This window comes from Xiphophorus couchianus, chromosome 6 (genome assembly GCF_001444195.1).
Source record: "Xiphophorus couchianus chromosome 6, X_couchianus-1.0, whole genome shotgun sequence".
Taxonomy (NCBI): domain Eukaryota; kingdom Metazoa; phylum Chordata; class Actinopteri; order Cyprinodontiformes; family Poeciliidae; genus Xiphophorus; species Xiphophorus couchianus.
In genome coordinates, this window is record NC_040233.1 from 30,659,070 (window position 1) to 30,673,335 (window position 14,266).

The 14,266-nt window shown below is 50.4% G+C and overlaps 2 protein-coding genes and 1 long non-coding RNA gene across 5 annotated transcripts in view; 2 read left to right on the forward strand and 1 right to left on the reverse strand.

The window, feature by feature from the left end:
• Positions 1-14,266, forward strand: part of LOC114146855 (PEX5-related protein-like) — a 34,347-nt gene that overhangs the window by 8,141 nt on the left and 11,940 nt on the right. The window contains exons 7-13 of the mRNA XM_028021256.1: positions 80-202; positions 614-757; positions 834-904; positions 976-1,185; positions 1,350-1,515; positions 1,607-1,764; positions 1,833-2,042. Of these exons, the coding sequence (XP_027877057.1) occupies positions 80-202; positions 614-757; positions 834-904; positions 976-1,185; positions 1,350-1,515; positions 1,607-1,764; positions 1,833-2,031 (1,071 nt within the window). The 3' untranslated portion in view covers positions 2,032-2,042. The remainder of the gene's footprint in view (positions 1-79; positions 203-613; positions 758-833; positions 905-975; positions 1,186-1,349; positions 1,516-1,606; positions 1,765-1,832; positions 2,043-14,266) is intronic.
• Positions 3,626-4,288, reverse strand: LOC114146860 (uncharacterized). The gene is made up of 2 exons (XR_003595973.1): positions 4,094-4,288; positions 3,626-4,063 (listed from the first exon to the last, which is right to left on the reverse strand). It is a non-coding gene; the product is annotated as an uncharacterized LOC114146860 (long non-coding RNA).
• Positions 4,872-12,340, forward strand: cyp7b1 (cytochrome P450, family 7, subfamily B, polypeptide 1). 3 transcript variants are annotated; one of them, XM_028021262.1, is made up of 7 exons: positions 4,872-5,063; positions 6,708-6,844; positions 7,128-7,727; positions 7,886-8,092; positions 8,159-8,337; positions 8,602-8,697; positions 10,873-10,983. In XM_028021262.1, the coding sequence occupies exons 1-6, from the start codon at positions 4,990-4,992 to the stop codon at positions 8,662-8,664; spliced, it is 1,260 nt and encodes a 419-aa protein (XP_027877063.1). In that variant the 5' UTR covers positions 4,872-4,989; the 3' UTR covers positions 8,665-8,697; positions 10,873-10,983. The 3 variants fall into 3 exon arrangements, with proteins under 3 accessions (XP_027877063.1, XP_027877062.1, XP_027877061.1); XM_028021261.1 differs by lacking the exon at positions 8,602-8,697 and having other exon boundaries at positions 10,873-12,340; XM_028021260.1 differs by lacking the exon at positions 8,602-8,697 and having other exon boundaries at positions 7,886-8,337; positions 10,873-12,340.

A 14,266-nucleotide genomic window follows, 5' to 3' on the forward strand; every position in this document is an offset into this window, starting at 1 on the left:
GGTTCTGATTGGGTTCCGGTCTGGTTCTGATCGGGTTCTGGTCTGGCTCTGATTGGGTTCTGGTCTGGTTCTGTTGCAGTCGGACACAGAGTTCTGGGACAAGATGCAGGCGGAGTGGGAGGAGCTTGCTCGCAGGAACTGGTTGGAGGAGACGGAGAGCCAGCAGAAGCCGGCCCCGCCCCCCGGCTCACCTGTGGAGAAGGTAACGCCCTGATGATATCGCCTCGTTTTGTCCTGCAGCTTCCCAGCATGCATCACTGCCGTGATCTGGAGTTAATCTGCAGCTTTAATCCAGCAGCTTCCGTCCAGACGGCCAGCGGCCCTAATCCTCTAATCCTGTCAGGGTTAAGTCACCATGGCAACCGAGGCGACGCGGTCAGATCAGACCTCCACCAACATCCTGCAGATGTTTCACAATAAAAGCTCACCTGCTGAAAGGCTTTCATTTTGCAACATCAGGAGGATGGAGGCTGATTTTGATGGGGTCACACAGGAAGTACCATCACAGGGCGGTACTTCCTGTTGACCTCTGTGGTTCTGCAGGGCAGTACTTCCTGTTGACCTCTGTGGTTCTGCAGGGCGGTACTTCCTGTTGACCTCTGTGGTTCTGCAGGGTTACTACTTCAGCGCCACCAACCCGTACCTTGACTGGCCCAACGCCTTCGCTGAGGGTCAGGATAAAGCTAGAGAGGGAGACCTGAACGCTGCCGTCCTGCTGCTGGAGGCCGCCATCTTACAGGACCCCAGTGACGCCAAGGTGACCCGTTGGTTGGGTTCTGTCGTGGTCCAGTCTCTGACCGTCGACGCTCACCTGTGACCGTTTCCTGTTGCAGGCGTGGCAGACGCTGGGGACGACTCAGGCCGAGAACGAGAACGAACAGGCCGCCATCGCCTCGCTGCAGAGGTCAGACCAGCTTCCCGTCTACCTGATCTGTTCAGCTCTGACCGAGGTCGCTAACTGCTCACCTGCTGCAGGTGTCTGGAGCTCCGCCCCAACAACCTGCCGGCCCTCATGGCGCTCGCTGCCAGCCTCACCAACAGCAGCCAGCTGCCGGAGGCCTGCGACGCTCTGCGCCGCTGGATCGGCCACAACCACAGATACCGACACCTGGTCCAGAGCAGGAGTCCGCTACAGGGTTCCCCAGCCACACCACGCAGGGGCCCCGGCTGCTCCACACCTGCAAGGTAACGAAACACCTGAGCAGGACGTCAGCGTGGCGGCCCGGAGGAGTCCGGTTGGCCGGGGTCATCGGTACCAAAACGACTCCGAATGTCCAAGGAGGAATCTGGAGGCCAAGATGCAGGCAGCAGGTGGCGCCGCGTAGATAAAGCCAATGTTTCTCTTCCAGCTCCGCGCTGCAGGAAGTTCTGCTGCTCTTCCAGGAAGCGGCGCAGCTGAACGTGGATAACGTGGATCCGGACCTGCAGACCGGACTCGGAGTTCTGTACAACCTGAGCTCAGAGTTTGATCGGGCGGTGGAGGCGTTCAGCGCTGCGCTGTCCGTCAGACCGCAGGTAGCACCGGACCGCTGCTGGTTCTGGTTCTGGTGGGGCCCCTGCAGGCTGATGATGTCATGATGACCTCACTTCCTGTGTCCGTCTCCAGGACTACCTGCTGTGGAACCGGCTGGGAGCGACGCTGGCTAACGGCAGCCGCAGCGCCGAGGCGGTGGAGGCGTACGGCCGCGCGCTGCAGCTGCGGCCCGGCTTCATCCGCTCCCGATACAACCTGGGCATCAGCTGCATCAACCTGGGCTCGCTCAGGTACCGCCGCCCCTGCAGCCCGCTTACTGGGACGAAGGCTTGTTTATGACCCGGTTCTGGTTCTGCAGGGAGGCTGTCAGTAACTTCGTCACGGCTCTGAACCAGCAGAGGTGCAGCCAGCGCTGCAGCCAGCTGCAGATGTCCACCAACATCTGGGCCGCCCTGCGGATCGCCGTCTCCATGATGGACGACCCCGGGCTGGACCGGGCCGCCAGCCTGGGGGACCTGGACCTGCTGACCAGAACCCTGGAGGGCAGAGACCTGTGATCGGGTCAGAGGTTAGCCTTAATGCTAGCTTAGACTCAGTTAGATTAGCCTTAATGCTAGCTTAGACTCAGTTAGTTGAGCCTTCATGCTAGCTTAGACTCAGTTATATTAGCCTTAATGCTAGCTTAGACTCAGTTAGATTAGCCTTTATGCTAGCTTAGACTCAGTTAGTTTAGCATTTATGCTAGCTTAGACTTAGTTAGTCTAGTCTTCATGCTAGCTTAGACTGAGTTAGTTTAGCCTTAATGCTAGCTTAGACTCAGTTAGATTAGCCTTAATCCTAGCTTAGACTCAGTTAGTTTAGCCTTAATGCTAGCTTAGACTTAGTTAGTTGAGCCTTCATGCTAGCTCAGACTCAGTTAGATTAGCCTTACTGCTAGGTCAGACTTAGTTAGTCTAGTCTTCATGCTAGCTTAGACTCAGTTAGTTTAGCCTTACTGCTAGCTTAGACTCAGTTAGTTTAGCCTTAATGCTGGCTTAGACTCAGTTAGATTAGCCTTAATGCTAGCTCAGACTTAGTTAGTCTAGTCTTCATGCTAGCTTAGACTCAGTTAGTTTAGCCTTAATGTTAGCTTAGACTCAGTTAGTTTAGCCTTTATGCTAGCTTAGACTCAGTTAGTTTAGCCTTTATGCTGGCTTAGACTTAGTTAGTTTAGCCTTTATGCTAGCTTAGACTCAGTTAGTTTAGCCTTAATGCTAGCTTAGACTCAGTTAGTTTAGCCTTTATGCTAGCTTAGATTTAGTTAGTCTAGTCTTCATGCTAGCTCAGACTCAGTTAGTTGAGCCTTCATGCTAGCTCAGACTCAGTTATATTAGCCTTAATGCTAGCTCAGACTCAGTTATATTAGCCTTAATGCTAGCTCAGACTCAGTTAGATTAGCCTTAATGCTAGCTTAGACTCAGTTAGATTAGCCTTAATGCTAGCTTAGACTCAGTTAGTTGAGCCTTCATGCTAGCTCAGACTCAGTTATATTAGCCTTAATGCTAGCTTAGACTCAGTTAGATTAGCCTTAATGCTAGCTTAGACTCAGTTAGTTGAGCCTTCATGCTAACTCAGACTCAGTTATATTAGCCTTAATGCTAGCTTAGACTCAGTTAGATTAGCCTTAATGCTAGCTTAGACTCAGTTAGTTGAGCCTTAATGCTAGCTTAGACTCAGATAGTTTAGCCTTAATGCTAGCTTAGACTCAGTTATATTAACCTTAATGCTAGCTTAGACTCAGTTAGATTAGCCTTAATGCTAGCTTAGACTCAGTTAGTTGAGCCTAATGCTAGCTTAGACTCAGTTAGTTTAGCCTTAATGCTAGCTCAGACTTAGTTAGTTTAGTCTTCATGCTAGCTTAGACTCAGTTAGCGTAGCCTTAATGCTAGCTTAGACTTAGTTAGTTTAGTCTTCATGCTAGCTTAGGCTCAGTTAGCTTAGACTCAGTTAGTTTAGCCTTAGCTAGCTTAGACAATAATTCCTCATATCTGATCATCTTTAATAACATTTCAGGTTATTTTTTCTGAGTTCCCTAAACCTGAAGAACCGGGTCAGCAGTAATCATGGTGGTTCTGTTGTGTTCTGCAGATTTTGGTCCATTTCACAGAGGCCGGTTCTGTATCGGTGGAGCAGAACCTGGACCTGCCGGAGTATCTTCCGGAGGAGGAGAGTCCGTCTCAAGACCCAGACAAGGCGATCAGCCGGGTCGGGTCGGGCCAGGACGGGTCCAGCTGGTTCGGCGCTGCCGCCAACTTTCTGTCTCGCTCCTTCTACTGGTGACCCGTCAGAACCAGAACCGACTGCTGGATCAGAACCAGAGTGTCTTACTGAGTGGGACAAACGGGTCAGAACAGAAATCCAGAAGTTTTCTATTTATTGTTCAAACGGACCGAACCGCAGAACTGGAGTTTTAACCGGTTCTAATCAGGAACAGTGACACCAGAACCGGGTCAGAACAACTTCCCTGTTGAGTGTTTAATCTAGACCAAATGTTCTGATCCGGGTTTTCCCACAGCAGCTCTACGGAACGTCGTCATGTTTACACTTTACCTAACTGGATTCCTTGAAACCAGAACCGACCGGTCCCGGTAAGCTCGGTACCGTCTGACCCGACTGGTTCCTGTTGAGCGAACACTAACGGGTCGTAAAGCTGGGAACCGGTTTGGGAATCGGCAGAGGATCCAGTCCGAATGTTTTCCTCAGGAAAACCTCTGATGTTCCCAGTGTTCCCAGCGTTCCCAGTGTTCCCAGCGTTCCCAGGATCCAAGAGTACAAAGACCCGGGTCATTTCCTCCTCTGATCTCCAGCATTCCTGCAGTTTCCTGCTGAGCTGCGTACCTGACCAGGTGTGCAGCGGAGGCCCGCCTCCTCCTGGCTCTGTCCAATCACAGGGCTTCAATCATACAGAACCGGGCTTGGACCGCTCCGGTCAGGGTTTGTGCTTCTGGGTTTCCATGGAAACTAGCACTACTCCACTGGGATCCATCCATAGATTCCCAGTCTGGATTGAACCATCAGAACCAACTGCTGGAACCGGGCCGTGTGACCCGGTCCGCTTCAGAACCACTGGACCAATTCTGAACCGACCGTGTCCGTTTCTGAACCGGTTTCTGTCATTCTGACTGTTACCCTTCATCATCTTCCTCTTCCTCAGTGTGAATAAAATGCTTCAGTCTGAAACTGCCTGGTTTCTTTCATGACCCGATTCATCGGTTCTGAACCAAGATACAGCAGGTGAACAGAACCTCCACTGGTTCTGCTGGGACCAGAACCACACAGTTGGCACCATGAGGCTGAGGTTCTGTAGAACCTCCAGACCGACTGGTTCAGAACCGAATACAGCTCTTATTGTGAAGGGACAGCTCTTATTGTGAAGGTCCCGGCCAGCAGGAGCCTCTCCCTCCCTCCCTCCCTCCGTCGGATCAGAGTTCAGCGTCCCTTTCCCGTCCCGAACCGAACCGAAGCCGAGCCGAGCCATGTCCTTCCTGCTGCCGCTGCTGATCAGCCTCCTGCTCGGTCTGCTGCTCTGGATCCTCCGCGGCAGAACCAGGTCAGTTCTAACTCTCCGGACCGGTTCGGTTCTGTAACTGGGTTCAGATAGAGAAGTTGATTCAGTACACAGAGAGGAAAAGTTCTGGAGCTCCATGTTTCCCTGACATGGAGATGATTCCTGGCTGAGCCGCATGTTCTGATCCGAAACTTTTCTATAAAACTTTGAGCTTCATCATCTTCATCCTCATCATCTTAAAGGGGAAGTCACCGCATTTACCCTGACCGCCATGACTCGGTTAGAGAGGAACTGAGTCAGCAGCTAACGGCTCCGCTGCAGGTCCGGACCGGTTCCCAAAGGCTCCATCCTAGGAACCCACTGGCTCAGGTTATAGCAGGAAACACAATTTGTTACCATGACGACACAGATGATACAAAGCACTACATTATGATGTCACCAGGTGACCTTTGACCCATCCAATCACTGCTCAGAAGAGATAAATGTGTGGATGAGTCCAAACTTTCTAGAGCTGAATAGAAATAAAACTGAAGTTATCTTTGGACCTGAAGAGGAACTATCTAAGAGCTATAGATCTAGAGCTATAGATCCAGAGCTATAGATCTCAAGTTATAGATTCAAAGTTATAGAGCTAGAGTTATAAATCTAGAGTCAATGCACAGCTTCCGCTGTTCCAGCAGTAAACTAGAGATCAGGCTGACCTCTGACCTGACCCACAGTGGACCTTCTCCTGGCTGCAGAACATTTCCAGAACCAGAGACTAAAGTCTCGGATCAGAGAAACTCATCCAGGCTTTAGTTTCTCTTTAGTGGCTTTGATTCCTGCAGCAGCGTCTTCACAGGTCTGATTGACAACACAACGGTCCAGAACGCTGCTGCTGGAGTTCTGACTAGAACCAGGAGGATAGAGACACCATCCGGTTCTACAGTCTTTCAGTTTAAACTTTAAAAAGACTTTAAACTGCTGGTAGTTTATAAATCACTGGCCGGATTAAAGATCTGCTGCTGCTGGATCAACCTGCTGGTTCTGGTTCTGGTTCTGCATCCCAGAATGGACGCCTTGTGTCCTCCAGAGGAGGAAACAGAATGATGACATCATTCCTCTGTAATTAGAGATCTGTGACCGGAAGCAGAGCGTCTCCTCCTGACTCGTCTCGGCTCGTCTGATGTCCACCTCAGGGAACCAGAACCAGAACTTCCCTTCCTGCTGCTGAGGTTCTGGTTCTGTCTGGATTCCTCTAGGGAATCTGTGGGGCGTGTCTGGTCCTGTTCCCGCTCCGGATCGGGTCTCACTACCTATTCTGTAACAATCACAAAACCCAAAGAAGTGTTGATCCAGAACTGCTTAGCAGATCACAGGAATGTCGGGATCTCAGAGGAACAGCTGAGACACTGGATCAGAACCAGAACCTGGGCTGTGTTTGACTGTGAGCAGCAGAGAGCTGAGAGCTGGAGAAACAGGAAAGGTGTTGGCTTTCCGATGGGATCAGAGGAGGATGAAGAGTGGAGCTGCTCTGTGTGTCCCAGTTCCAGCAGCAGAACTCCAAGGAGTCCAGAGTTCACGCGGTGACTCGTTACCGTGGGAGGAGACAGCCGCTGTAACCTGCCGTCTCCTCCCACCCTGCTCTGGGCTCACATCCAACCATGATCTGATTCAGAGGAATGATCTGGGAATGTTTGGTTGCAGGAAACCAGGCGAGCCTCCACTGGTGAAAGGCTGGATCCCGTTCGTGGGGAAGGCTCTGGACTTCGGGAAGGACGCTCACAAGTTCCTGGAGGAACATAGGAGGGAGCATGGGGACGTGTTCACGGTCCGGATCGCAGGTGGGTTCTGAAGCTGCTGGCAGGAGGGAAAACTCGATCCATGATGACCCACCATGGATCATCATGGATCACGATTTTTGTCTATTTAAACACATAACTTTAAAAAATATACAGTACCTCCACAAACCCCCTTGGGAAAGTGACCCCAGTGTTGAAGACCTCTGGTCTAGATTGTTCCAGATGGGCCCCACGGCATGACCTGGCTCAGTTTCAGCAGAACCCAGTCAGGAGCTGAAAGGTGGGCGGTTCTGGGATGCTAACCAGGTCTTTCTGTCTACTGCAGGTAAATACATGACCTTCATCATGGACCCCCTGCTGTACCCCAGTATCATCAAGCAGGGCCGGCAGCTGGACTTCCACGAGTTCACCAACAAGGTGGCTCCTCTGACCTTCGGCTACCCGCCCGTCCTCCGCACCGCCTTCCCCGGCCTCTGGGAGCAGATCAAGCGCTCCTTCCAGCTGCTGCAGGGGGACCACCTGGCACCGCTGACAGAGAGCATGATGGGTAACCTGATGCTGGTGTTCCGTCAGGACCACCTGAACGGGGAAAGCGACTGGAGGAGAGGCAGCCTGTACGAGTTCTGCTGCTCCGTCATGTTCGAGGCCACATTCCTGACCATCTACGGCAGGCCAGCGACCGGCGTCCGCCACGGAGGGATGGACCGTCTGAGGAACGACTTCCACAAGTTCGACAACATGTTCCCGTTCCTCATCGCTCAGATTCCCATCTGGCTGCTGGGGCGGACCCTGGCCGTCCGCCAGAAGCTGATCTCCTACTTCCTGCCACAGCACATGGCCCAGTGGACCAACACTTCCCAGTTCATCCAGAGAAGAGCCGAGCTGTTTGAGCAGCACGACGAGCTGAAGGACGTCGATAAAGCTGGTAGATGATCCGGAGGACGATGGTGACCCGATAAACGATATCAATGACATGCAGAACCAGAACCTCAGGAGGCTCTGGGTTTCTGTAGAACATCCTCCCTGGTTCTGGAGGACTTTTCAGCTGGTTTGTCTCAGTTCTTTGTGTCTTCTGTCCTCCAGCTCATCACTTCGCTATCCTGTGGGCGTCAGTGGGCAACACGCTCCCCGCTACCTTCTGGGCCGCCTACTTCCTGGTGAGTCAGGTGGAGGCGTTGAAGGTGGTGCGCCAGGAGATCGTTGATGTCCTGCGGGACAGTGGAGTGGACTTCAGCAACAGCAGCGACATCATGCTCAGCAAAGAGCAGCTGGACAAGCTCGTCTTTCTGGGTGCGTTCCAGTTCGCGTTCAGGTCAGTGGTGCAGCGGGTCGATAACGGGCCGTCTCCATCCTCAGAGAGCGCCATCAACGAGAGCCTCCGCCTGTCCTCGGCCTCCATGAACATCCGGGTGGCCCAGGAGGACTTCAGTCTGCGGCTGGACTCCGACCGATCGGTGGGCGTCAGGAAGGGAGACATCATCGCCCTGTACCCTCAGAGTCTGCACCTGGACCCCGAGGTCTACGACGACCCACAGGTACGGGATCAGAGGTCACCTTAAAACCCCGCCGCATGCAACGCATCACCCAGGGTCTTCCTCTGCTGGATGAAGATATCTGCCTACCTAAGTACTGGTGGTGTGCCGATCGATGCTGGTTCTGCTCTGGTTGTTGGGGCGCCGCTACAGGAGTAACGTCTCACAGTGAACTCTCACTAAACATGTTCTTAAAGCTGCAGCACGTCACTAAAAAGAAACGTTTCAACATATGTATTAAAACTTTCGCTGCTCTGCCCCCTCCAGGTGTTCTGCAGAATTACACCGCTGGGTCAGAAACAACCAATCAGAGCAGGGGAAAGCAGCTAGCCATGCTATCGCTACCAGGAAGTTTGATCTACTGTAGGGTTTTTTATTTTGATTGACATTATTTGACATCAGTGTTGTGAGATTTATCTGATTTTATTTATAATTTAGGCTTTAAGAGCCTTACAGCTAAATATTGTTTTACTGATTGCAGGTTTTTCTGTTGTTGTTTTTATTATTGAATATTTACTGTGATGTGCCTGCAAAACTTTTACATGTTTTTGTCTAAATTAGGTGATTTTATTAGATCACAAATGCCCCTTTTCCCTCGGCCTGGCTCGGCTCAGCTCAGCTTGGGTTAGCAGAACTGGACCTGGTTCTGTCAGATGTTTCGGGTCTCAAAGCGTTCCTCGGTTCTCTCTGACCGGTGGAGCCTTTCAGAGATGGAACACCTTCCAGAACCAGAACCAGAGGCGGTCCAATTGTGTTTGGATCACCCGGACCTCGATCTGACTCTTCAAACCGTGGATCTGTTTAAAGGGTCTACTTGGGTCAGAACCAGAACCTTGACCTTAAATTCAAAGAGTCCAGCAAACAGACTGGATCCCAGTTAGAACCGGAGCAGGTGCGGATCAGCTGGGGTGGCAACAGGGTGGGAGTTGCTACCCCTTTTGCCACCCCAGCTGGCGACTATGAATTCAATAAGTAGTTAAGCGCATGAATCTCTTTTTTCCGACAACATTGAAGGCAACACAATGTAAGCTGCTGAGTAGCGGGAAGTGCGAGGTAGCAGCATCCATATGGATATTAGTGACTCATCCTGCGCCACTGCTGTTCATTGGTCAGGAAAATACCACAATCACGCAAAGAATCTGAAAAATGGACGCAATATTTAGCGGCTAATTCAACCGTATGACAGCCATAGATAACAAGGTTCAAAGGTTTCACATTTAACGGGTGAGGAAAAAGTTTTGATTTATTGAAACAGTGAGCTAGTTATGCTAGGCTAACTTGCTAGCTGCTATTGACTCTGATAACCGTAACATGCTGCGCAGTTCGCTGTGTTTTGGTTCCGTTAGCACTAAAACAGGACAAGCTGCTCACCAAGTCATCAGTACAGCAGGAGTTTAAATCAGCTAATCTGTGTTCAGGCCAAAATAGATTAATAATCACAATCTAGACATCAAGCCTGACAGCATAATGTAACAGACTGGATGTTCTGTTTGGTGGTTCTGATACTTCTTTGTGTGGGAAACGTTAGTTTCTGGTATTGATTCCCCTGATAGGTTTGAACGTAATCTCTGCTTTATCTGCTGGTAGAGCTGTTGTCTGTCGGTTGCTATGGCAACAGGTCCGCGGAGCGTCATGCCGACACAGAGAAAAAGCAGAATATAAATGGTTTTGTCTAGTTTTGTTCTCCACCCGTTTATCAGCTTTATTAATAAAAATTAAACAATTAATAAAAATTAAACAAGCGACAAAAACCGAATTAAAATAAAACATTGACCAATAGAAGGGAAATTCATCCTTTCTTGCATCTTGACAGAACTAACAGAAACCAAACTGTTTATAGATTTGTATCAAGGAGAATTTCTGTTTCAGTTTTCTCAGTTTTATTTTAAATCAGACTTAATAGATATATCTGATAATCTAATATTTTCATGACAGATTTCTGCTCGTCCTGCATTAGAATAAAATGGTTTTCTGGACACAAAGCATCACTAATAGATACTGTCCAATCCAGTAATACATATCAATTAGCAGGAATATGAAAGACGTAAAAATAATTAACTATACTACATTAAGAAATTATATTTACTCCTTAGTGCTACATGAAGCTCATTTTGAAACGATGCAAGTTAAAAACAATATTTTAGAACAAGTAAATTTAGTCCAATGTTAGGTCTGTGTAAGCTAAATGTGAGAATGAGACATTTATATATATATATATACTGTATATACAGTGTATATACACTGTATATATATATATATATACAGTGTATATATATATATATATATATATACACTGTATATACAGTGTATATATATATATATATATATATATATATATATATATATATATATATATATATACACTGTATATACAGTGTATATATATATATATATATATATATATAGTGGCATATGCTGCCACCCCTGAAAAATCCCTGGCCCCTCTTGCCATAGATATTTTTCTAGATCCGCCCCTGAGCCTGAGAACAGAACCGGGTCCAGGTCTTCCTCTGACCCGTCTTCCTCGTGTCTCTGCAGACGTTCCGGTTTGACCGCTTCGTGCAGGACGGCAAAGGGAAGACAGATTTCTCCAAAGACAGACAGAAGCTGTCCTACTTCCTGATGCCGTTTGGTTCCGGATCGTCCATGTGTCCCGGTCGATACTTTGCCATCAACGAGATCAAGCAGTTTGTCTGTCTGCTGCTGCTGTACTTCGACCTGCAGCTGGAGGACGGGCAGAACCGACCCGGTCTGGACCCGAGCCGAGCCGGTCTGGGAATCCTGCTGCCCTCCTCGGATGTCCGGTTCCGCTACAGACTGCGGTCCGTGTGACCCGGAGCGGCGCTGAAGTCCAGATGTCTTGTTCCCTCTGGAGGTTCTCAGGGTCTGGACTCAGTCCGGAGGTTTGGGTTCTGGTCGGGGGTTGGGTCCACCTGGAGGACTGTGATGGCGCTGCAGCAGAGATCCTGCTGGAGGGAGCGACTGCTAACAGCGCCTCCTGCTGGTCAAGCTGCAGAACTGTCCCAGATTAAACCTGGTTCTGATCCAATTTGTCAGGGCCGGCCCAAGCCTCCATGGGGCCCTAAGCAAAATTTGGTTTTGGGGCCCTCTAGTTCTGCTATTAATGTGGACCGGCTGGAATCAGCAGCCCAATCATTAGATCATTCATTCAATTTAATTATAGAAATATCCAGAGAATCAACTCATTTAAAGTTTAAACTCAGTTTCACACAAAGACGCAGCATAAATGTTTACTGCTGAACTGGACCGGTCCAGGTCGCTATCAAGCTAATGTTCTGTTAGCAGCTTTACTAATCTTTACATGACATTAGCAAGGCTCATTAAAACAAACCTTTATCTTGGCTGTTTCTATTCTTCCTTTTCTTTTCTCCCTCCCTGAAGGATCGGTCCTTTTCTGAGACATAGTTTTACTAACTTAACTTCTGACCTTTGGACCTTTAGATGTTCTGAACAGCAGCTCATGGTACCGGGGAAGCATGCGGTACCTACCGCGGCCACCAGGGGGCCCAAGAGCAATTTATTTTACTTCTTTTTATCAAGAAAATAATAATTTCCACATACATTATCAAATATATATTATTGTAAAAACAAATCATTTCATGGTGAAATTGTGAGTTTTATGTTATTATAATGACATAGAAATTATTACTAAAAACAAAATTAAAAATCTACTTCACTGAGGGGGCCCATTGGTGGCCTTGGGGCGGCTGATTAGTTTGCTTATGCCTTGGGCCAGCCCTGCGATTTGTTATGTAATTTTATCCACAGCAGGAATTTATTTTCTGTCTCGTGTTATTTTTTTTACTTTAATTCTTTGTTCAATATTAAACCGTATGTTTTCTATCTATGCTGCTGTTTTAGCTTCATGTTTAGCTATTAGCTTTTGGTTCTTATTGAAACATCTTGGTGCCGCTAAGGTTTGGGTCGGAACCTACCCAGATCTTCTTCGCTTCCTGTTTCTTCCAAATAAAAACGTTTAAATATGTGTTTGTAAATTGTTCATTAAATTACATATTTGGTCAGTTTGGGACTTGGACTTGTTGAAACTCGGACCGGGTCACATCGGATCACTTCAGTGAAACCGGCTTTATGTTCTTGTAACCGGGTTCTGCTCCACTCCGTAGTACCGGGCCGGCCCAAGTCACCCCTCGACTCTGCGTTGTGTTTTTAAATGAAGTTTCTGGGCCGTTTGTCTCCGGAATGAAAACATATCGGCTCAGCTTCACTGCAACTGAGCGCTACGTTAGCATTTAGCTTTAGCACGTAGAATGTTTTGTAGCATGAAAGAAACTAAAAGTACAAACGTTGGAGTCAAGCAAACATCTCGTAAGTATTCATTAAAATGGTGTTTTATGTTTTACTAAAGTTTTTCTACGCTGTGCTGAAAAATGCATCTCAGCTTTCACTGAGTACAGGGGGCGCTATTTCCCCACTGCACTGATAAATAAAGCGAGTGGGACTCTACCACCTAAACACTGTTACATCTATGTCCACAAAATTCTGGTTCTGGTTCTGGAGGCCTTCCTCAGGTAGGACCGGTTACCTGGAACTGCACCTCCAGAACCTCACCAGCAGAGGGTGCTGTGTCCTTCATCAACTTCAGATAAATCTTTCTTCTGCTTCTCCATCAATATCGGTTCGGTTCGGTTCGGACTGGGAGGCAGGAAGATCAGTTGGTACCGATGTAAGTAAAACCCGAAGCAGAACTGGGCAGCAACAGTTAACCTGGAATAAAACCAAGATCAAAGCTTTGGGCCTTAAAATGAGCCCAAAGTTAACAATGAATTATTACAAACAAGTAAAACTCAGTAAAACTGCAGCGGCAACTTTCACATTAGAGCCGATCAAAGGTTTGTGGAAAACAAACTCTTAGCTAAGAGAGGGACGTGGTCCTCCGCCCGGCCCCTGAGCCTCCTCCGCCCGGCCCCTGACCCTCCTCCGCCCGGCCCCTGAGCCTCCTCCGCCCGGCCCCTGACCCTCCTCCGCCCGGCCCCTGAGCCTCCTCCGCCCGGCCCCTGACCCTCCTCCGCCCGGCCCCTGAGCCTCCTCCGCCCGGCCCCTGACCCTCCTCCGCCCGGCCCCTGACGCGCCTCCGCCCGGCCCCTGACCCTCCTCCGCCCGGCCCCTGAGCCTCCTCCGCCCGGCCCCTGACGCGCCTCCGCCCGGCCCCTGACCCTCCTCCGCCCGGCCCCTGAGCCTCCTCCGCCCGGCCCCTGAGCCTCCTCCGCCCGGCCCCTGAGCCTCCTCCGCCCGGCCCCTGACGCGCCTCCGCCCGGCCCCTGACCCTCCTCCGCCCGGCCCCTGAGCCTCCTCCGCCCGGCCCCTGACCCTCCTCCGCCCGGCCCCTGAGCCTCCTCCGCCCGGCCCCTGACCCGCCTCCGCCCGGCCCCTGAGCCTCCTCCGCCCGGCCCCTGAGCCTCCTCCGCCCGGCCCCTGACGCGCCTCCGCCCGGCCCCTGACCCTCCTCCGCCCGGCCCCTGAGCCTCCTCCGCCCGGCCCCTGACGCGCCTCCGCCCGGCCCCTGACCCTCCTCCGCCCGGCCCCTGAGCCTCCTCCGCCCGGCCCCTGACGCGCCTCCGCCCGGCCCCTGACCCTCCTCCGCCCGGCCCCTGAGCCTCCTCCGCCCGGCCCCTGACGCGCCTCCGCCCGGCCCCTGACCCGCCTCCGCCCGGCCCCTGACCCTCCTCCGACCGGGGTGATCCCAGCAAAACAAAGACAAAAAACATGAAATAACTGAAAGAAGAGGCCACATTACCACGGAACCGAGTCAAGGTCCAGATAGTTTTCATTCATTCATTCATTCATTCATTCATTCATATTTGACTGATATGAGAAGAATATCCCGGCAATAGAACCTCGGTTCCGTTCGGCGAAAACCAAACCAAGTTCGGGTCTCTGGATCTGCTCGGAA

What these genes read in the sequence shown, in the direction of transcription:
- cyp7b1 (XM_028021260.1), top strand. Translation starts at nt 4,990, where the DNA reads ATGTCCTTCCTGCTGCCGCTGCTGATCAGCCTCCTGCTCGGTCTGCTG. An exon ending in GTTCACGGTCCGGATCGCAG is followed by an intron (nt 6,845 to 7,127) that starts GTGGGTTCTGAA and finishes TGTCTACTGCAG; the next exon opens with GTAAATACATGACCTTCATC. An exon ending in GAAGGACGTCGATAAAGCTG is followed by an intron (nt 7,728 to 7,885) that starts GTAGATGATCCG and finishes TCTGTCCTCCAG; the next exon opens with CTCATCACTTCGCTATCCTG.